Below are 22,602 nucleotides of genomic sequence, written 5' to 3'. Positions count from 1 at the left end.
TCAGAGGGAGAGGAGGAAAGGCGTTTACGAGACAGAAAATGGCGCCACGTACGAGAGTTGACGATCCCAGCAGCGCACAGCAGTATACACTCGACCAGAGAATGTGTGGAACTCATGGATAGTGTGGCGATGGTGAGATAAAACGATGAAAAAAAAAAACGGGGAACGCAGTGACACTCTGCATGTCCGGGAGGAAGAGGAAGTTGCGTGTGTGAAGACTGATGGGAGAGAAACTTGGAGGAACGCCAAAATACAGTAAGAAATCCATTCAACTCTGACCCAGATAGCAAAATAATAATAATTTTGTCATCAAAAGCCCGGTCTCAGTGTTTTTTTTTGTTTTATATAAGGAAACAATGTTCAGATGTTAGAGTTGTCACTACAGCAAAGAAAAAATAGCTTTAATGTCACTGACAGGGTTTTTTTTTTTTTTTTTTTTTTTTTAGAAAAAAACTGTTTTCTCAGCTTTTTGCTCTGAAACTGAAGATTTGTGTAAAACTTGCGCTATTCAACGGCTGATTAAGGGAGAACAAAACAAAAAAGAAAAATTATTTTTTATGAAAGTAGAGGCTTCAATTTTTCATAATCCGGTTTCAGATTTCAGATTGTCATAGGAGAAAATATTCTGTGGGTCTTTAAAAATCAGTCAAAATGCTCAAAAACGGCTGGCACTGAGGGGGGTACAAAATCTGAAAATGGCTGGCACTGAATCAGTTAAGGAAAATCAAAGACAATGCTTACTCAACTGACTGATAATTTGTATGCTTCCTTTTGTATTACTTTGTTATTCATTTTCTCTGTTCCTGCTGTCTAAAATAGCTTAAAAATAAAAATAAAAATAATAATAATAATAATCGACAAGGCTTAAACTCAGACACCAAAAATATTAAACCTATATTTTTATTGATTAGAAAGCCTAACAAGGTAACCAATAGACAGGTAAGAAAATAGATAGATATTTATTTTTAGTGTATTTTACAACTGATTTAAGACAGGGGTCAAAACTGACCCGTTATTGTTAAAGATGCTAACAGAAAGCTAACACACGAGGAAGGTGAACTTTTATTAGGTCATTTATTTCAGGCTCGGTAATTGTAATCAATTGTAATTTAACTTTAGTAATTGAGAATGTAATTGTCTTTCTGGGGATTGAAAACAATTGTAATTTATTGTAATTGGAAAAAATGTTGGTCACTGTAATCGTGATTGAGTTGTAATTGAATATGGATAATTGAAGACGTAAATGTAACTGAAAAATGTAATTGACCCCAACCCTCATGTTCTTACCTGAGAAAAGAGCGAGCAGCAGGTCGGGTGGTTGTGTCACATCCTGTGGCGTCGTCCACGGCAACAGGAAGTGCTCGGTGCTCACCAAGTGGGTTGGACCGGAATGAGCCGGGTCAAACAGAACTGACGGCAGCCGTCCGACCTCACAGAGGTGGATGTAGGAGAGCCACAGGAGAGCTCGATGAGAAGCCACGAGGAGGGAAAAGTCCCCGGGAGGAGAGGAGGAGCGCAGGAAAGCCTGAGAGGGAGCAGACACATCCATATATGAAAACATACATTATACATGTATATGAACAGAGGACAGTGAAAGACAAACCTCCATCAGTTGGTTCCCTTCTTTCCTCCGTCCTGTGAACAGGTGTAACTCCACCCGGAACAAAACCACCTCCATCAGCTGAAAGGACACCTTCTCAGTCACCCCCGATGACGCCTTCTCACACAGGAAGTGCAGCAGACGCTTGCTCACATGTTCCTGCCCCTCAAAGGAGTTCTCTGAGGTCAGATACTGAGCACACAGACATGGGGGCGTTAGGAACGGCCGCTACACAGACAGTCAGACGCTTCCTCACTGACCTTCCACCACACACGATGGAGCGGCGCTCGCTGCACCGCCACCTCAAACATCTCCATTAGCTCCGCCCTGCTGCCTCTGAGTGACAGCAGGGTCAAATAGTGGATCCAGAGTTCACCGTCAGAGCTTTTGATCTCTAGAGCGCGAGCAAGGACAGAGAGAGCCTCGTCCACACTGAGAGAGAGAGAGAGAGAGAGAGAGAGAGAGAGGTTGGGGGGGGTTAAGAAAGTCTGATCGGCGCAGGACACACACACTGACAAGCTACAATTGGTCCCGATAACGGTATTTTTAAGGTTGCGTTAATCCTCAAGCCTCAGACAAGCATTGATACAGCCGTGCTACCTGTCAGTCCTCCTTAAGAACCCGCATGCGGAGCTGACTGATGGGAGGGGCCACTGTAGACAGTGCTCGCCTGTTCGCCTCACTTCATGAGTGGGTGTGTCTGTAGACACTATCTACACATTTATTATTGTTTTCAGCCAAAAAACTGCACACTACAGTAAAACACATGGATATTTAAGCGGCTATTGTGATTTTGAGTCAGAAAAATGTGTGCCGAAGCAGATGAGTTGTGTGCGTGTGTGCTCGCCGTGCGGGGTTCTCCACGGTTTAGCCTTTCGCCTAGCCGATAGTCCTCCGCAGCAGCCACGCTTCTACCATTTGTTGTGCCGCCTCCATCTGCTCCAGTGGTGGCGAGTGCTGGCAGGCAAACCCACTGCTTCGTGAGCCGCTGAGTCGTCTCCGCGTATCGCACATCGGCCGCTACCGTGCCTCAGCTGCCGGCAACGTTTAGTTCGAGTAGTGACTTGAGATCATATATTATCTTACAGCTAAAACGTTGCGAGTTAATATGGCAAAACAGGGATAACATAGTTAGCCTTGTTGTCACGAGCCAGAGCAGCCGCAGCCATCAGAGGAGCAGCTCACTAATTCTCCTTTTGCACAATTTTTCATTAAGTTATGTTTGATATGCTTGATTTGACTATTTTTATTATTTAGATAGTTGGTTTAGTGTTTTGTTAATGTAAAAAAGTTACTTGTACTGTATTTTATTTTATTTATACATTTATAGTGTTTTATTTATAACTATTTATTTTGTATTTTTCATTTATTTTGTGTGCATTGTTAAAAATGTTCATTATTTGTTTTTTGTGTTATTTTGTGTTTTTCCATTGATTTAAAAAAAAAGTAAGGTATAGATAAGGGTATCGATAAATCACCGCATCGATAAGGAGTACTGATAAGAGTAGTAGTATCGATAAATCCTTAATGATACCCATCCCTACACACCCACAAACACAAAAACACAAACCTCCGTCCCTGATCCAGGATCTTGAAGGCGAGTTTGACTCTCAGTGCAATGTCCTCTGGATGTTCTTGGACACTGAGCTCCAGGTTGGACACGTCGTCTGTCTCACTAGGGTAGTAGCGTCTGTCCTCAAAAGTCACAAACACGTCTGAGGGAGAAAGACGGGATGCAGGCGAAATGTCCTCTGCAAGGAGGGACATAGGACAGTCAGAGAGGACAGCCTGACATGTTCAGAGGACAGACAAAAGTCTGTAAAGCTGTCCCACCAGTCTTTCCTGCAGTCACATGTCTGTCCATCGTCTCATCCCCGCTGTCCTCTTTGAGGACAATGTCTTTCTGGGGCATCCTTGGTCTCCACTTCCTCCTGTCCTTCCAGGTGGTGTAGGGAGGAGCTGAAAGAGGACACAGAGGAACACTGAGAGAGAGAGAGAGAGAGAGAGAGAGAGAGAGAGAGAGAGAGAGAGAGAGAGAGAGAGAGAGAGACAGAGAGAGAGAGAGAGAGAGAACAAGTCCACTCACTGTGACGTCTGCTCTCATTGACTTTGCTGACGAGGAGGACGGCCTTTTGATCCAAATTCATCCGATCAGAGTTTAGACCGAAGAGCAGCTTCATGTAGGACTCTGAGGAGGACAAGGAGGAGCATGAGGAACATGAAGACCATGATGAAGACAGGGATGCGTCCAACCTGTGGACGTTCTGACGTCCTTGTCTGAAGAACAGCTTAGTAGAGACGGGCTGTAGGACAAAAGGTCCTCAAACAGTTGGACACCTCTGAGAGTGATGTCCCTCATGTGCTGCCTGTGGACCAACAGAGGACAATTCAGAGGACACAAAAAGGGACACTATAGAGGACAAGACACATAGGAGACAAAAAACATGAGGGAGCAGAAGAGAAGACAGTACAAAGGACATTTAAAAAAAAGCGAGGACCAAGGACAACAGAGAGCACAATGAAAAGAAAAAAAAAAGACACACAGACCAGGGACAGCCGGTGTGGTTGCAGGTTCCCGTCAGGTCAAAGCGACAAAAGCATCGATGGACATCCACAGTGTTGCTGAAGGACACCGAGCTCAGAGACAGCTTCTCTTTTGTCCGGTAGTAAGGACTGAACCTAAAGACGGAGATCAGATGTCTCACTGCTGCTGCATCCTCTGTGGACAGACAGAGGACCGACCTACCTGTATGACTTAAAAACCAATAAAGGACTGTGATAAGGTTGTAGGGGGACGGGCTTCTGCTCCAAGCAGCCTAATTGGCTGGCTGATGTCTTCACCTGAAGACGGACCATCTGAGAGGCAAAGGACAGATCTGTGAGACAGATTCACCCCAAAGCAGAGTTTTTTAGTTGTTAAGCAGAATGACTACTGCTCACCTGTCCAGCAGGGGGAGTGTCCACATATCCGCCCAGCCTGTGCAGCTCTGTGAGCAGCAGCATTTCGAGTCCGTCCTGCTGAGAGAACCTCTGTCTCAGAGCATCCACGTCCAGCTCACCCAGCGTCTCAGACACCAGCTCTCCTGGTTCAGACCGGTCCACTTTGGACTCGCCATCTTTACTCGGCGTGCAGCTTGCCGTGTCCAGGAGCGGCTTCGTAATGGTTGACTCTCTGATGGAGGAGCGGCGGGCAGGCCTTGGCTCTGTGTCCTCAAGATCAGGGATGTCTTCGCCGCCCAATGTGAGCTTGTCCTGACTGAGGTCATGCAGTGACGGCTGAGGAGGCGTGGGTGGCACCGGCGGGGGTGGTGGCTCGACAGCCGGCAGTGGCGGAGGGACGCCTCGCTTACGAAGAGCCTGCGTCTCTTTCAGCTGCTGAATCTTCAGCGCATACTCAGACTCCAGCTGCTGCAGCCGCTGCTTCTGGGCCATCAGCTCAGCGAGGTGACGATTAGAACGGCTAGTGGTGGAGCTGTGCTGAAACTTCCTGGGCTGAAATGTCACAAACAAGAGTGGGTAGTGGTGGAGTAACGGTTAAGGGAGCGGCCTTGTAGACTGGTTCAAATCCAATCTGGGCCATTACTGTGGGATGTTGAGCAAATCCCTTAACCCTAACTGCTCCCTATGTGCTATGTCACTTTGGATAAAAGTTAAGTTAAATTGTAGAACTGTTGAGGAATAAGAGCCGAATTATTAGGCATTAACCCTTTGACCCTGATCACATTCCTCCTTGGCCCACATTTGTTTCCTGCTCACACACAAGTGCCTTTGCTTGTACCCAAATTTTCCCCTCCCATGAGCCATTAACCATCCCTCACTCATGCCTGAATTCGTCCCTGGATAAAGCAGCTCTTTGTTGGCTCATAATTGTGGCACAAACGTACCTCCATACTGTAGCTGCCTGCCCTTACCTGCAGCGGTTTGAAGCCGGGCTGTAGTCTGATTCCTGGGCCGGCCGTCTGCTGAACCTGCAGCAGGTCCTGCTCTAACCGCACCAGCACGCTCTTCTTGAGGGAGACCCTCTGTTCCACACGCCGCACCTGCTCCTGCAGCTTTCTCAGCAGTATGCGGTTGGCCATGGCGATCTTCTCCGATGCCTGCAGCTGCTCCCTGAGCTTGGCCACTTTGGACTCGGCAGCTCGGAGTGACTCACTCTTCTTTAGCTCCTGCATATGGAGGTGTTTGAGGACGACCTCGTCCTTCTGCAGCAGCTGCCTGTGAACACCAGAAGGTGCCGTTCATCAGATCACAGTACATCCATGTAACCCTAAGGTACATCAGCAGGTCGAATCCATCGATTTCCAGGTAATACCATACATGTTCACCTCATTCAAAAAGGCTTAAAACTATGTAATACGAGGAGAAAAGATCTTCTGCACGAGCAAAACAACAATTGAGTGTCAACTCTTTAGGAACACATTTTAAGAATGAGAAGAGCTTAAGCAAAGTCAAAGTTTGGAGTGTCTGTGTGTGGTTGGTTCACATCTCACCGATACTTGATGACTCTCTGCTCCGCCTCAGTCACTGGCCTCAAGTTCAGATTCATTGCCAACTCAACAGCAGGTCGAGAGCTCACGTCCTTCAGCATCTGCGGCTTCTCCCTACAGGCCAAAGAGCAGAGCTCAGACAAAAACACAAACAAAAAACCACACACAAAGAGTACCTGGTTATCTGTTCAGGAAGGACCGCGGCCGTTCTCAGAGGATTGTTCTCCTTCTCACAGCCTGATGCTGCTTTGGGCTTCGAAGCCTGGAGGAGGAACATGGAGCTCTGTCAGATTTTGTTTGTGTGTGCGTGCGTGTGTGTCCACCGTACCTCTGCTGTCCTTCTGGCCTCTTTGATCATGAACTCTAATCCTCCAAACACACCCTGTGAGGAGCTGCTGTCCCCTTCTGAGTCGCTGTCTGAGTCCTTCAGGGACACCACCACGGCTTTATGTCTAGGCAGCTGAGACAGACAAACAGACATGCAGGCAGACAGAAAGGGACTGATGATAAACATCCACTGTTTTACTTGCACTGAAGCCTCAGAGGAGGCAGTGCTTCTTACCACCAACGTCGGCCTGACAGTGGGGAGACCTCGGGGGAACCGGCTCCTTTGACTTTGTGTGTTCAGGTTGACAGTGTTCAGGTTTCCTCTAGGCGGAGGCGTGTCCCTTGAGGGTCTGGTGGGTGAGGACGGAGCGCTGAGGCTCTGCTGCTCCACCCTCTTGGTAGCCATGGACATCAGGCAGGTCTCCCGCAGCAGCATTTCCTCCTCCTCTTCTTCGTCAGCGAATGGCGGCTTGGGCGGGGGCTCTAGCTCCTCAAGGGGTGGTGGTGGAGGAGGGGGAGGGCCGCTCACTAACAGCAACTGAGGGAAGTTTGACAGAGAGACGGGGGCGAGGCGCTCTGGCTCATCAGGGTTCTGCAGGTTGTTCGTTGGTGACGGCACTGAAACAACAGGCAGACGGAATAAAACATCACCTTCACCTGATAAACGCCCCTATCCTACAAAAACAGCGCCCTCCCACTCACCTGGAGATCCTGTCTCACTGTCCGTGTCCATTGCTACCTCCTCATAGTTATCGTACTGGTAAAGGTTCCCCGATGTGTCGAGACAGGCCTTCCCCAAAGACTTCCTGTGATCACTGTCCCTGGACTACACACACACACAAAGTAATTTTCATCATTCAGTTAGGCAACATGATGGCTGGTTAAACCATAACACTGTTAAACTCAGCACACACCTGGCTGTGAGTCCTCTTGTGACCTCCCACCAGCTTCATGAAGCGGTTGTACTGTTCCTCGTGGTTGGAAAGGTCTCGGATGCGTCGGATTTCTTCCTCACGTTTGCGGCGCTCCTCCTCCTCCTGCCTGCGCTTCTCCTCCTGCTCCTTCTGCTGCTTCTGCATCTGCTTCCTTAGCCCCGGCCGCAACGAGCCTGAAACACAGTGGATGTTGAAATCGGTTGGAGATTCCAGCAGCTGCAGTTATCCTGATGCTCACCTGGACTAAGTTTCTTGCTAACGAGCGCTCGGCCTCTGTCTGATGGCGGTCTGGGTGCAGCTTTGGGACTCGGTCTGTCTTTGTCTACATCTCTGAGTCCGGTCCGTACGGTCTTGGTCCGCTCTGCAGGTTTGGACCTGGTCTGGTCTGGAGGTTTGGTTCTGGTCCGACTCCGCTCAGGGGCAGCGCCAGCAGACGAGACCGACCTGGTGGTTACTTTGGTCATGTGATCTCGGCTCCTCTTCATCACCTGCTGTTCCTTCTGCTGCCACTTCCTGCTCGCTGACTGCAGTGCCAAGAGGCGGAGCTGCAGCTCAGAGAGCTCATCCTCCTCCACCCGCCTCCCTACCTGCAACACACACACACACTCACTCACTTACTTACTTTCAGGTTCCTGGCTTTGAACCAGAAGCCTGTACTACAAAGCTGGATAAACATATCCAGGATATCTCTCTGTTAGCAGACTTCACCTCACCAAACATTCACAATCCCAGAGCAGTTGTACAACGAACTTAAGCCAGGTGTTTTCAACATGGGTTAGTGCACTCTCACATAAAATGGGTGGAGTTTGCAGCAATCTGACCAATCGCAAACATGAAGAAACCCAGCAGAGGAGCATACATCACCTTGAGGAAAAGACAATTATTCTTAAAAATCTCTATCCATCATTTTCTGACCCGCTTGCTCAATTTCAGGGTCACAGGAGTAAACTGGTGTCTATCCCAGCTGTCATCAGGTGCTAAGCTGGGTTACACCCTGACAGTTCGTTGCTGGCAAACATACACACAGACAGACAACTACTCACACTTCCATTCACGCCTACGAGCAAATTAGTCATTTGGACGTCTGACATATTGGTAAACAGTCTTTACCTATAGAGCGCTTTAGTCCCAAAGTGCTTTACACTATGTTATATTGCCCTGTCCCAGCCCGATATTGTTACTCAGGGACATATTTTGCTATTATCATTATTATATTAGTAGTAGTAGTATCATTTCCCCTCTCTTCCTTAATCCACTTCCCACTTCTTACTACACCCACACACACAAAGTCAATCAATAAGAAAACTGTGTGTGTCTATATTAATTCAAGTATCTTCACTGTTGAATCATCTCCGTCATAAATGTTGCTGTCGGTCAAATCATTTTAAAAATGTGGTAAGAGCCGCAGCCTTTTCTGATCACACTGAGGGGAATCCCAGTGCAGGTCTAATTTTAAAATGTACATATGTAAATGGCGATGTGGACAGGGAGGGGCCACATGTGCGCTCACATCTACGATGACATCTGAATTTTTATTCATGCCATTTTTCATCACTTAGGTCTTAATATGAAACCCCAGGTTAGCCCTTCTGCATCAGTTACTATTATGATTTAACCCAATAAGAAGTTTGAGCCCCGAAGTTAGCTCGATAAAAAAAAAATGCAGCTTTGTAGTACAGAGCCCAGGTCTTTTGGTGTTTAGAACAATACTGTCCCAGGGACAGACTCACCTTTTCTGTGGAAGTTGCAGAGTCTTCACTGGACGCCGAGGACTCTCTGCAAATGAAGGTCACAATTGGAGTCATGCCCCCTGACTCAGTGACATCAGCTGCTGTGATTGGCTGTTCACCTGCACATGCATACAGACAGACATGATTGGCGACGTGACAAATAGAAAAGGAGCGATTGCGGGGTGCAGCTCACCTGGTCCGGGTGTCTGCTTGGTGCTGGGAGGACCTGTTGGATCTGATCCAGGTGTGTTCTGGTTTGAGGGTTTGGACCTGGAGGCAGACCTGGTGGTGACCTTTTTACTGCCTGATCCAAAGACTGTCTGAGCACTCTGCTCTGAACTGGACTCTACAGGTTCTGGAACAGACACAGAGTCCCTTGAAGACAAGCTGAGATCCTCTGTTAGACCAACTAACTAAGCCAAACAGTTTCAATTTACAGATAAGAAATGGTGATAAATGTCAATTTTCGATTTCGTAGACTACATTTTTTCCCAGGATGAAAATGAGACGATCCTAACCCCGACAAAAAGATAACAAACCTGATGCGACACCTGCAGGTGAATGGAGGTACTTCCTGCCACTGACAACCTTTGTTAAAACCTGTCAATATTTCAAGGTATTTCTTTCTTAATATTGGGTAATTCACCAAACGGAATACTCATCTTTTCCTTTGATTATAATTGGGATTTTCAGTTGGAATGCCAAACGGTGAATTTTCTCAAATAAATGATTTGATGATATTTAAATATTTCAGAGTTGCTATGCAGCTTTTTTCAACCTGTAAAACAGTTTAAAAAGTGATGCTGAATTGCTGGTTTGAATCCTCTGTGGGACCTTGAGCAGCTTCCAGGACTCTCTTGGAAAAACATATTCTTAATCTTAAGACATTCCTGGTTAAATGAAGGTTATATAAAAAACGGCTTCAGTCAACTAAAACTAGACTATGACTGAACTGGTCCTGATGACTACATTTGGACCAAAACTAAATCAGAATGTACTGTCTACATTAACACTGTAAACAATAAACTAACGAACAACTAGATAAATTAGACAAATAAACCAACCATCTAACAAATAAACAAACAAGCCAACTGACTAACCAACTAGCATTAGCCTGATAGTTTGTTGACAATAAAGGGCGAAGCCTTGAACAGGACTGTTGATGTGAACCCGACAGCAGAGTGATGTCGTCTCACCACAGCAAACGCACGATGACTCCTGATCCTGGACCTCTGAGACACACAAACACAGAGAGACACATGCACACACACACATATTAAAACTAAAACACACTTTTATTAAGATACACACACCCCACAGGATCAAAGGTCACATGACTGTAATCTATAGAAACTCACCAGTGTGGTTATCTCCTTGTAGCTCTGCCCCCTTGCTCCTCAGCAGGTCGAGCTCGGCCGGCGTTGGAAGCTTCTGTCGGAGAGGTTTAATGTTGAACGCCTGGAACGCCTTCCTCTCCACCTTCTGCTCATCGCCAACATGGTGAGCGGAGGCTTGTTTGTCCCCTGTGGCAGTGTGTGCAGCTACTGGGGGGACGCGTACATCTGTGGCGGTGGCGTGGGGCTCTGCGGCCGGCGTCAGAGCCCGGCTCTCCTCCTGACGGATGCATTCCAGCTCCAGCTGGATCTGCTTGTATTTGAACAGCAGATCCTCAAAGGACTCAGTCCCACCCACCTCTGCCTGCATCGGCTTCCTGGAACGAATCCTGACCATGGGCTTCTCTGGGGCCGCGGTTAGGGAATCAACAACCTATCACTCAGAATGTGCAATATGTTATCGTTGACAATATATGGTCAAAAACATTCCCACCGGTAAGAATATGTCTTCCATGCGTTAAATAACAGTATAAAGGTCCCAAACCGGTAACGTTTGTGTTGAATTCAGCTCTTTAATGTAAAATTCCTGATCGGAGGCTTCTTAGTTTTGGATGCACTGTGATTATTAGTCATCGCTGATCATACCGGCTTTCTTTAAATATTCACGTCTCGGTCACACGTTTTTGTTACTGGTTCGAGTTAACTCATAAACCGTAACACGACAAGTCTGTTTCACTGTAGAGACACTAGTCATCGCTCATCAGATGAAGGATATACGAGCGCAGTGCAGCTACTACAAGATTTACAACTTAACTGAGCAGAAACTTTTATCCAAAGCGATGTACAACACGAGCAGTTAGGGTTAAGGGTTTTGCTCAACATCCCACAGTGATGGCCCTGGTTGGAGTCGAACCAGTGACCCTCCAAGCCTGCTTCCTTAAACTTTATGCCACCACTGCCTACTGAAAACAAAACAGCTTTTTATGAATGAACATTGCAGCTGTGAATATGAGGAATGAATTATAGACCCTTTCCAAAAAATTTGAATATCATGTAAAAGTTGTTTAATGAACAAATTGAATGTAATTTCCATAATTCCATTCAAAAAGTTAAACTTTCATAGATTATAGATTCAGGGCCAGGGACGGGACTTAGATAAGCAAACTGCTTCTCTCGTCTCCTTTTTCGGCATGTACAAAAAAAAAAAAAATTGTAAATGTGAAAATGAATGTAACCATGTCAAAAATAAACTGAATAAATAAATTTAAAAAAATGAAATGATTTCAATTATTTATTTGTTTATTTTTACAGAATTTGGGTTTCTAGCTCATAAAACCCACGAAGACAGGAATTCAAAAAAATTGAATACTGTGCAGAAATCACATTACTTCTCAGTTTTTGCAGGAAAAAAACGAAGAGAAGAAGGACTGGACTGTTGGCCTGTTGTCCAAGGTCCTCTTTTCCGATGAAAGTAAAATGTGCCTTTCATTAAGGAATCAAGGTCTAAGGGTTTGGAGGAAGACAGGTGAGGAACAGAACCCAAACTGCTTGAGGTCCAGTGTGAAATACCCACAGTCAGCCATGATTTGGGGTGAAATGTTCTGTTCTGTTCCTCACCAGTCTTCCTTCAAGGGTGGAAAGGGTCTGTATATATGATTACCTCAAAACACCCCGGTCTGACTGTGCTCATGGCACGTTCACCATTAATATGACAACGCAGCATCCCACTTCACTTTATGCTGCCCTGCAGGACATTTCAAACTAATGTATTTATTCACTGTGGAGGGACTGGGAACAATGCATTGCACCAGTTCATTGATTAAAGTTTGCTTGTTCTTCTTATCAGTGTGTTTACAGTTCGTATGTTGGCAACTTGACTGTGTTACTACAGATAGTTCCTTTATTTAAATGTAGTAGTGTTCTGCTTCTTTTTCTTCAAATCACATTTTAGATATAAGATTAGTGTCTATTTAGAGTATATACTCTGTGTATATCAATGTTTTACTTTCATTTATCAACTAATGTATTGGTTATGACCGATTTATCCGTAACGGCCAGTTTATCAGCTTTTTAAGCCCCACAATATCTGTATCAGTCCCAAACATAATGAATCCATCAGGCTGTAGTTCTAAACCAGCCAACGATCATATTAACTAGTGAATGAGTGTCAGTGTTAGCTGGTTGTGCTCAGAATCAGTCACCAGTTAACACCTACATTAGGTTAGGCAGAACAGCTGGGCTGGGACTTGTTAATGGTTTTTGACAAAACGAAAGATTGTCCAACTCTCCCAGACTGTATACTGGTTTCTACTAGTTATACTGGTTTCTACAGGTAAATCCTCAGTAAATCTGACATTAATGGAGGAAGGTTGATGACGTAAGTGATGACAGTGTCAGAAAGTTGTACCTGTGTTTGTCATTTCCGGCTTCAGTGATTCATGGGGAACACCCAGCATAATAAATATATATAATTATGTTGATTAAGGAGTTTACAATGCATTAATTAATCCCGCGTAAATTCTGACAGTAATTTAATCTTAGTTTCAGACTTTAGACAGAAAAGAGTTTCAGTCATCAGGATTCTCGTTGACTTTAGTCTTAGCGTAACAATAATAATATAATATTTCATTATTATTGATGTTTTTGTTACAGGTTTTAGCCATAGTTTTAATCATGTGTAGTTAACCATTTGCTAGCATTTAGAGTAAAAAATAAACAGTGAGGAACAAATGTTAATACCTCCCCGACTTGCGTAAGCTTGATGACCTTTAACTGTCACTCACAGACCGAAGCTCAGACCCGCACCTGGTCTCCGTTGACCCCCTCCTATCTTCCGAGCTTGGTGTAATTTAATCACCCTGTTCAGTGGTAGGATACGTTTCCTTGGCGGAGACCCGTGATTCTCCACGTGGCCGTAGCGGTTCGGTGCCGGTCTCCCTCGGTCCCAGCCCCATGATCCGCGGCCTCTGTTCGGGAGGCCTCGGTGCCTGAACCGGCCGAGGGTTCTATGACTCCGCTCCCAGAAGTTTGACCGGGGGCTCGGCAGCTCTCCGTGGGGTCCCATGCCCGGAGGGGGCTCAGAGGGTGGCGGTGGCCGGTCTGGCCCTCCCGGGGGAAACGGACCGTGCGGACCCATACTGTAGGGCATCAGGTGGTGGAAGTCCGGGGAAAGGCCGTGGAGCGGGACCCGCGGAGGGAAGCCTCGGCCCGGCCTCCGCGCCTCCCTTCGCCGCGGAGGAGCTCTAACTTCTGTTTCATCGTCACAAATCTCCCCGTCCTCCAGCTCCCGGTCGTTGGGTAGAGGTCGGGCAGATGTGTATGATTCCATAGTGGCGATGAAGCGAACCGTGAGCCGGCGGCTCCGGAAACTGTTAGCCGCCTAGCTGCTATCCTGTAAACATCGCGAGAACTGGAGAATCAGACTCAACGAGACTTGAAGCAGTCCATAGAAGGAGATGTTTTTTTTTTCTTCTTCTTTTTTTTTTTTCTTCAGTTTATTGACACTGGCTAATTTGATTTATTTTAGGTTTATTTCGTTTAAAGTTGATTTGTTAAAGACAAACAAGAAAATCTCAGATAATTCACGTTTGTATATCCAATCTAATTAAAAAAAAACGAAAAAATATACTGAGGGTCGCCAGTTTTGCCCGAGTCTACATCATAAAATGTTACATACATTACTCTTCAAAACATAAAAACATTTATATATATATATATATATATATATATATATATATATATATATATATATATATATATAACTTTAAAGTAATTCTTCAATTAGATTTGCCTCATTGTTTGACATCACAGAAACAAATACAGTATAATCCTGCTTTACTGCATTTTCATGTTCTTTAAATAAAAACAAAATCATTTGTTTCCTAAACACCAATGTGTAAATTTCTCACAGAAGTTCACTTTCAAAAAAGAAAAGATAAGTGCAGAAATCAATGTTAGAAAGATTGTGAGGCAAACTTAAACATTCAAATCCTTGATTTATCTTCAAATTGAAAACATCGTGTGTTTTCTAAAGTCCAAATTTCATAACTTTCTCAGACAAAAACAGATTCATGTGTGATCTGTCGATAAGTTTTGATGCACATTTATAGTCGTAACACAGTCAACAAATGAAATGTTAAAACTTTATGGAACAAATGGTTTACTATGAACAGTTTCACGCTCTTCAGTACTTTACTTTTTTGAACGGGGACACAAATGTCTGAATATTGTAACTTTTTCTGCAAATGATTATAACTATTCAGTGTGGAATTGTAGCCTGTTACTGAAATTTCCTCATATTTATTAAGATTTTATGTCAATGTAATTACAATCTACTTTGAATGACATTACATTATGTGATAATGACAACTGTGATTTGGGGTACACTCATTAGGTACTTCATTCAGTGCACCTTTACAATCAAATGTGATTCAATTCAACAGCTTTGCAACATTCATATATATTAAGAACAACAAAAAAAAGAGTATGATTTTGAAGAACAAGGACTGCACAGTGCATTTCAACCACAAAGCAATAGAAGCAACGCATGTCCTTTTAGGCTCTCGTGAAACTCAAAAAATGTTCATTTCAAGATAGTTACTTGAAAGGATGTTGTCAAACTCTAAACGAAATTCTGGTTATGAACTATAGGTATATAGTACTTCCAGTGAAGCACCACGTGTGAGCCACAGGCCTTCTGCCGAGCCCAGTTTCAGCATTGAAGCAGACCAGAATTTTGTCAACACAAATGACAGATGCACTGGTGCAGAACCACAGGAACTTTTCAGCTTTGTTTTCGTCAGTGTTTTTCACGTACCGTTGGAGATGGTTAAACGTTGTCTGTTCTCTCTGGGACAAAACTGCTTTTGATGTTTCAAGAAGTTGGACTACTCCTTTGCCTGTAGCCTTTTTTGACTCGTAAAGCAATGACACACTTCTTTTGTCTGGCAGTTTCATATGACATCTCCCATTGGTGAACAAAAGCAGTCTATTACATACTTTGGCTCTTGAAGAATAGCTTTATGAGCCATCGTTTCTATGGCTGCCTCCATGTTGCTTTTTGAGGGTAGGGTGTGGGAACCCATCCTCGTGAAAAGGTCAAGCAAGTCCTCTTCATCACTCTCATCTATTGTGCCTTGGAGAGCTTTCTTCACAGCCGATCTCTCATAAGGTGGGAGGTCGTTTAGAAATGATACTATCAAGATTTCTTTATCAACCACATCTATTCCATGAATGCAGGCTAAAACAAAAGCCTCTGATAGTCTAACGAGGAAAACGTCATGGTTTAAATATCCTTTGACCCAGGTCCTTCCTATAGCCTTCCATTCAGCATCACAGAGATATGGCCTCAGCCTTGGAACTCGCTCCGTTTCCCCCTCACATTGTTCCACAAATTGCTCCCAGAATGCAGTATAAACCTCCCTTGACACCCCAGTGTTATCAATAGCTTTTTCGTTAACAAAGTTCATCTTTAGAGTCATATTCATGATGCCATCATCCATAAATACAGTTTAAAAGGTCTTCAACAACTTTGATCCTGGGAATTGATGCATGCAATGGGCTCTCTGGAGTCTTGGAGTCGCCAGCTGGGTCTGATGGGGTAAGTTGGATGCCTGTGGTTGTACGCAAATCCTGCAACAAGAAATGCAATCCACAAAGCAAAAAGAAAAAAAAAAAACAGGAAAAGACAATGGTCAATAAATTAGTTGAAGCAGCCGAAACATTTTAACAAATAAAATGTTTAGTATGAACAAAATCATGTTGACGCTTCTGTAATATGCTTCAAGGACCTGATCACAAGATCATTTTCAGCTGCATACCTTCTGTTAAAAAAAAAAATATATATATATATATATATATTATATTTCAAATTTGTTCTCCAAAACTTAACTTTAACATCTACAACATCAGTAAGACTGTTGGTTTTTCAAATGTAATAGACCATCATACAAACACAATGCCCTCACAGACAAAGTGGCATTCAGGTCCAAACTCCATAGCAAGTCAGGACGACAAATCCAAGTTAATCCGATACAATTATTAAACTACAGTATGTATGTAAACATAGTTCTACTAAGTAAACATTTTAAGAAGTTGAACAATTATAGATTTCACTGATAAGTGTGTTTTATTGTCTTGTTTTTTAATTTTAGATAACTAAATATAAATCCTGATCTGCGGTGTTACTTTCAAATAATCTTTATTGAGGAAATTGTGTTACGCAAAGTGAAAATACAATAAATGTAAATTGTTTCACTATACCACATTTGAATAATTTAAAAATGTTTGAAGTTGATTTGTGCTTGTAGTGATTCATCTTACCTGATCTGCCTGCACTTCTTCATTTGTGGTCTGCAGATGTGCTGATGGTGGGTTCCTCTCTGAGGGTGTTGGGAGGTGTACGTCCTCTACAGACTACATGCAGCTGAACAGAGAGAGGCTGGAATAAAATAAAGAACAAAACAAGCCAACATTAGCCTTGCCCCTTTTTTCTTTTAAACAAGTAATGACCCGATACATTGAAAAGTAAAATTTCATGACAGGCCATTCATGGGTTTTTGACAGCTGTTTCACGTACAATAATGTATTTCAATTTTCTAAAGCAGCATGTATTTGCTATCATTGTGGTAATATGACATTCTTATTTTAAAAAAGGGATAAACAAAGTTCATAGCAAGTAAAGACAGAGCTTACTAGTACGGTAGGTTTCTTTATTTGTCTTGTCACAGAATAATTTTAAAACAGCTGTGAATTTGCCATGAAAATGCAATACACATGGCTTTCTTTAAATCTCAATATATTTAACTTAACCCACAATTCCATTCAAATTTTTTCAATATTTAATAATTTTGCTCTTAGTATTTATGCATGATTACCCATAAACATTTCTGATCATGTGAAATCCTCATTTTCCCAGCTCTGTAATCATATCACAATAGTTCATCAAAATCTGAAACATCAATGTCATTTTCTGGATCCCACAGAACTGTATCAGCCTCATCTACTTCCAGATCATCTTTAATTGTTCCTGGACACTTGTCTTCAAGCTCTGGTTGTGGGATCTCATAAGTAAGTAAGTAAGTAAAATGTATTTGTATAGCGCTTTTCACAGACCAAAATGCAAAAAATAAAAGGGTACATACAAAGCCTGCACTGGACAGATACAAAAGTGTGGCTAGAAAGCCTCCCTAAAAAAGTATCTTTAGTTGATTTTTAAAATCATCCACAGCGTCTAGCATGCACAGAGTGTGTGGAAGTTCATTCCAGAGTTGAGGAGGAACCGCCTTAAACGATCGATCTCCTCGGGTTTTAAAGCGAGTGCGACAAACCATCAACAGGTTCTGAGAAGAGGACCTCAAGCCCCATAGGGCTGGATCAGGCCCTTAATGTATTCAGGCACCTGACCATGAAGAGCCCTGAACGTTATGATGGTCTTCGCTGGTCAAATCAACAATTTGAAAGCAGGGGTCGAGGATTTCATTAGCAGTCAGGAGGTGATCGTGAAGTCTATCACCATGATCATTTGAGTGGCTGTGTTGCCCCTGGCCACTGACATTGTTTTCTGTTGGGTTTGTATTTAAGTCATGTAATACCCCTGGACTTGCTGTCACATTTTGTAATGATGCCCTCAACATTTTGGATCTTGGCAGCAGGTGAAATTGAACATTCTGTAAAAAAAAATAAGAGAACGAAAATATATTTTCATTGTTGACGTCCACGATAATGGTAATTACTTTCATCCTAAATATTAAATGGTATGCAAAAACAAAATATATTGAAATGTCTCTGAAATGTTAAAATGTCTCTGATTTGTTCTAAAATCAATTTTTGCATAAACCTAATCACTGTTGCTGTGAGGTGAATGTCCATGTTCCAGAAAATCCCCCTCAGAATCATCATAATATCCATGTTCAGATATTTGTGGGCTTGCTCCTTTGATCCAGCTGGAAGATGAATCTCCAGAGAGCAAATCTTTGCAACATTCATCTACTTCAGATGATGACTGAGACATCGAAGGTGCTTCTTCTTTTGTGCAGATGTAAAATCTCAACAGCTTCAGTTTAGTTTGCTCATATAGTTTTCCAACATTGTCATCAAGAGGAATCTGGTTTTGCTTAAAATCACATAAAGTGAAGATAAAGTCTTCAATTCTTTCTTTTGTTGAGAGCCCATCAGTAAAGAAGAGCTCCTTTCCCATTTCCAAGATTTTGGCTCCTATAGTGTTTTTTTTCCGCTTTTGCTTGTCTTGTTCCACCACCATTTATGGTTTTCACTTAGTAACATTCGTTACAGTGAAAATTAAGCCAGCCAATCTCAATCTTCCTGAAAGTTTTTGCAGCTGCTGTGTTTCCCAGTCTTGCCATTCCCCCATCTTTGGTCTTGGTATCACTTGATGTACTGCAAACAGCTCCTTTTGTCATTTACTTCATTTTTCGCATTCCTATTTTTTGTCTTAACTTCTGTAGGAGGTACTCAGAAGGAGAGGACAGCAAGTCGGTCACCATAGGAGCTAATATACTGTTCCATCTGTTCATCATTCATGATGGAGAGCACATAAAGTATTTTACATGGTGAAACAGGGTAAGAGCTAAAAATCATTTAAAGAATGCAATAAATGTTTTGAGGTTGTGTGCGTCTGATCAAGATTTTGTGCCTACAACATGGGATACAAGGTTTAGGGGATGGGTAACTCATGGGTGAACAGCATATTGCTGTTCATTACATTAAACAAATTAGGAGGAAGGTTATGCAAGAGCAATGGGACCATATTTTATTAAAAGTCTATGGATGCTTATGCTTCGGGACTTACAACAAATCAAAGATAGCTCACTGCATATAAAATGGAAATGGGAGAAGAAAGCAAACTCAGTTCTTAATGCTGAAGATTGGGAGTTGTGTGGGAAACAACGGAATAGTTCCAATTCAGCACTTTGGAGTTCTGCAGGAAAAGCCTCATTAAATTATTTGCAATAACATGGCAAAAATACATTCACTCTCAAATCTGCATGTTGTAGACAGTGCAGAATGATGCTTTGAGACAAATCATTTTCACATATTTTGGTTGTGTTCAGTATTGCTACCTATTTGCCAGAAGGTCAGTCAAAATTGAATGATTTACTATTTGAATGACTTCACACCTCATTAATAAATTAGTGCTTCAAATGTAATGCAATAACAATTTTGGAGGTCATTATTGACTGCATCTTTTGGCCTATTTGGGAACTGCTCAAACATGCTGCATCATAGAGCTTAATTGATTCAAGAAAAGTAGACCCCACCCGACAGAACACGCCCATATACGGCCAGAACCCGTCCGACTCGAAGGAAGGCGCTGTCTCTTTAAGCCTAAACCGGTTTCAACCAGACACAATTCTAATCCATGCGTTCACATGGCGAATGTTCCGAGGGGAGTTTCTTTAATAACTCAGCTTTATTATTATACTCGTTCATGCCTGTCAAGTTTTGGATTTGAAGATATGGGAATTTTTATGGCGCCCACTACGAGCCGTCCCATAATCCCAACCAAGTTCCAGTATCCCTTGTATTTTAAAATAAGTGTACAGAAAATCTGAAATAGCCACTAGTCAACCATTTAATGAATACAATAGGTGATTAGAATCTTGTAGGCCTTTTTGTTGACATTAAAATGCTTTGAAAATTCCTACTAGGGCTGGGTGATATGGACCTAAACTCATATCTCAATATATTTTCTCTAAATGGTGATATACAATATAAATCTCTTTCAAATGAAGTCTGACCAGAAAGAGAATTATGGGTTAAATTTGCTGATGCAAAATGCCACACAGGCTGATTTATTTACAAACAGCTGCACCGTATGTGCCACTTTTGGCTTTTTCATCTGTAAAAGACAGCATGTGTGAGTGAGTTCTGTAGTGTTGCTTGTTATTTGTAAGGTCTGGGTTAGGACGCAGTCACTGATCCATCTAACTGAGCATTACATGCTGTTCTGAGAAGTAAAAGCAGCAACTCCTCAAATGAGCATTTTCTTACAAAATAAGCTATAAAATATATATATTCATATATGCAATATTGTAGTTTTCTCTATTAGCAAAATAGAAAACTCGATATATCTTAAATCTCGATATATTGCCCAGCTCTAATTCCCTACATTATAATACAGCCTAAATTAAAACATAAATGGGTATATGAAGCACATTTGTTTATTTAATATACTTACAGTTTATATACAAGTCAACACATTGTATATTTACTGTTAATTTCACATTGCTTGTCTTTAAGTTTGACATTTACATTTTGTTTTCATTCCATATTTTCTTATAATTTCTCATGCTCATGTATGTGGTTCTCTGGCATTCACGAATGACTTATTAGACACATTTATTGCAGACTTTACATCCTTTAACACTTTTTAAAAGCAGTGTTTATTTGTGGGGCTTGTGATTGGTTGATTTTTCATCGCGGCAGTTCTCGCGAGGCTAGTGACAGTGTACAGTGTGGAGAGGCAGAGGAATATTTTATTACATTAAAATACAAGATATTTACGGTAAAATACAAATATGGGACAATGGTGGGAAAGAGGGATAAAATATGGGAGTTTCTTGGCCAAAACGACCTAACAGGTATCTGCATCAACTACAAACATGACAAACAGCTTCATGATGCTACAGCTATGTAGCGGTTTAGTCCTGCTGTAAAGCAGGTGGTAACAATGCTGACACAACTCTGCAACCTGCTCTTTTTGTGACAGCTCCCAGCATCAATTTGTGTGTCTTTCTAATGCTAGTCAAAACACATCACCTGACCAATTCATTTACGTGTACGAACCCGGCCCAAGTCCATGGTATAAAGTTCAAGTGAGCCTTTGGTGCATCACTCAGTTCTACCCACCTTATCTCATTGCATGCGCAGAATATCCGCTTGAGAAATTGCTCTTGACAGCAGAAATTGTTGCAAATTCAGTTGGCAGTGGCTATCCGTAAGGTTGCCGTATCAATTTACCAACATTCTATCCATACGCAGCGTCCCTCATTGGCCAGTTTAGGTCATGTGATGGGTCAGTCATTAGTCAGTTTAGGTCACATGAATAAGACTAAACCTAACCGTAAACTTAACCCTAACTCTACCCTAAAAATTGTTGCAATATTGGGCTACAACCTAACCCTAACCCTAACCCTAAACCTAATTCTAACCTTAACCCTAAAACGCTACATACATGTACTTCTGTAACCGTACCAATAGCACCGGGGTTGTCCGTACGGCAACTTGAAACTGATCGACTCACTGGAATGAATGGGGCTCAGGGGTGAATATCCGTTTTGCGAGCCCTCGCAAAAGTCTTATACTACACATTTGGTAATGCGCTACGACCAGAGTCATAAACTGTGGTGAGTTTCATTCAAAAGTTTAAGGCAGTGGCTATCCATACGGTTGCCGTATCAATATACCGACAGTCTATCCATATGCCGCGCCCCTATTTGGCCAGTTTAGGTCATGTGATGGGTCAGTCATTAGTCAGTTTAGGCCACGTGACTAAGACTAAACCTAACACTAACCCTAACCCTAAAAATTGTTGCGATATTGGGTTATAACCTAAGCCTAACCCTAAACCCAATCCAATCCCTAACCCTTAGACGCTATGTACGTGTACTTCGGTAACCATACCAATAGCACCGGGGGTTGTCTGTACGGCAACCGTACAAATAGACCCTTTCAAAGTTTAATGTCAGTGATCACGCCATTAGATGCTGAGCCCGTATAATTTAGTGCTGAGTTGACATGACCATTCCTCTACCTTTTCTGCGTTACTTGTTTTGCACACCTCTTTGTTGATCCAGCTAATACAATGAATACACATAAAAATCAGTTTCATCAAATATTGTCAAGATTCCATACAGATTTATGGAAGATATGTAGTGAAATTAAATTCAATAATCTACTCTTTTGGTATTTAATATTAATAAAAACTTTTTTGAGGTTATAGTTAAGTGTTTGCAGGGTCTGCACTCCCATCTAATGGAGGCACATTAAAAAGATGAAAGTGTCAATAATTTTCTAAAAAGATTTGTTAATTACAAGTAAAGTAGCTTCATCAAAGTGCTAATTTGGGAGCATTTTTGGCTTCAGTGTCCTCGATCCTGTTGATTAGAAGAAGTCCCTTTACCACTGAGCCCAGCCAACCATCCATCTGTGTTCTCTCAGGGTGAACTG

At 42.6% G+C, this 22,602-nt stretch overlaps 1 protein-coding gene across 2 annotated transcripts in view; it reads right to left on the bottom strand.

Moving 5' to 3' along the window:
• The window catches only part of zfc3h1 (zinc finger C3H1-type containing), a 28,453-nt gene extending 14,638 nt beyond the window's left edge, over window positions 1–13,815 (bottom strand). For both annotated transcript variants that reach the window (XM_028449346.1, XM_028449348.1), the window contains exons 1-23: window positions 13,291–13,815; window positions 10,438–10,818; window positions 10,276–10,311; window positions 9,273–9,434; window positions 9,080–9,198; window positions 7,588–7,936; window positions 7,329–7,522; window positions 7,117–7,240; window positions 6,650–7,032; window positions 6,416–6,547; window positions 6,264–6,349; window positions 6,091–6,201; window positions 5,512–5,815; window positions 4,541–5,092; window positions 4,347–4,456; window positions 4,148–4,279; window positions 3,854–3,966; window positions 3,687–3,788; window positions 3,434–3,559; window positions 3,171–3,351; window positions 1,861–2,032; window positions 1,604–1,792; window positions 1,288–1,525 (exon numbers count right to left, since the gene is read on the bottom strand). In XM_028449346.1, coding sequence (XP_028305147.1) covers window positions 1,288–1,525; window positions 1,604–1,792; window positions 1,861–2,032; window positions 3,171–3,351; window positions 3,434–3,559; window positions 3,687–3,788; window positions 3,854–3,966; window positions 4,148–4,279; window positions 4,347–4,456; window positions 4,541–5,092; window positions 5,512–5,815; window positions 6,091–6,201; window positions 6,264–6,349; window positions 6,416–6,547; window positions 6,650–7,032; window positions 7,117–7,240; window positions 7,329–7,522; window positions 7,588–7,936; window positions 9,080–9,198; window positions 9,273–9,434; window positions 10,276–10,311; window positions 10,438–10,818; window positions 13,291–13,741 — 4,747 coding nt within the window. In that variant the 5' untranslated portion in view covers window positions 13,742–13,815. The remainder of the gene's footprint in view (window positions 1–1,287; window positions 1,526–1,603; window positions 1,793–1,860; window positions 2,033–3,170; window positions 3,352–3,433; window positions 3,560–3,686; window positions 3,789–3,853; window positions 3,967–4,147; window positions 4,280–4,346; window positions 4,457–4,540; window positions 5,093–5,511; window positions 5,816–6,090; window positions 6,202–6,263; window positions 6,350–6,415; window positions 6,548–6,649; window positions 7,033–7,116; window positions 7,241–7,328; window positions 7,523–7,587; window positions 7,937–9,079; window positions 9,199–9,272; window positions 9,435–10,275; window positions 10,312–10,437; window positions 10,819–13,290) is intronic.
• Window positions 13,816–22,602: the final 8,787 nt, after the last annotated feature.

Source organism: Gouania willdenowi, chromosome 6 (assembly GCF_900634775.1).
Source record: "Gouania willdenowi chromosome 6, fGouWil2.1, whole genome shotgun sequence".
Taxonomy (NCBI): domain Eukaryota; kingdom Metazoa; phylum Chordata; class Actinopteri; order Blenniiformes; family Gobiesocidae; genus Gouania; species Gouania willdenowi.
The sequence above is the reverse complement of the archived record's forward strand: the minus strand, read 5'-3'. Positions and strand labels throughout refer to the sequence as shown.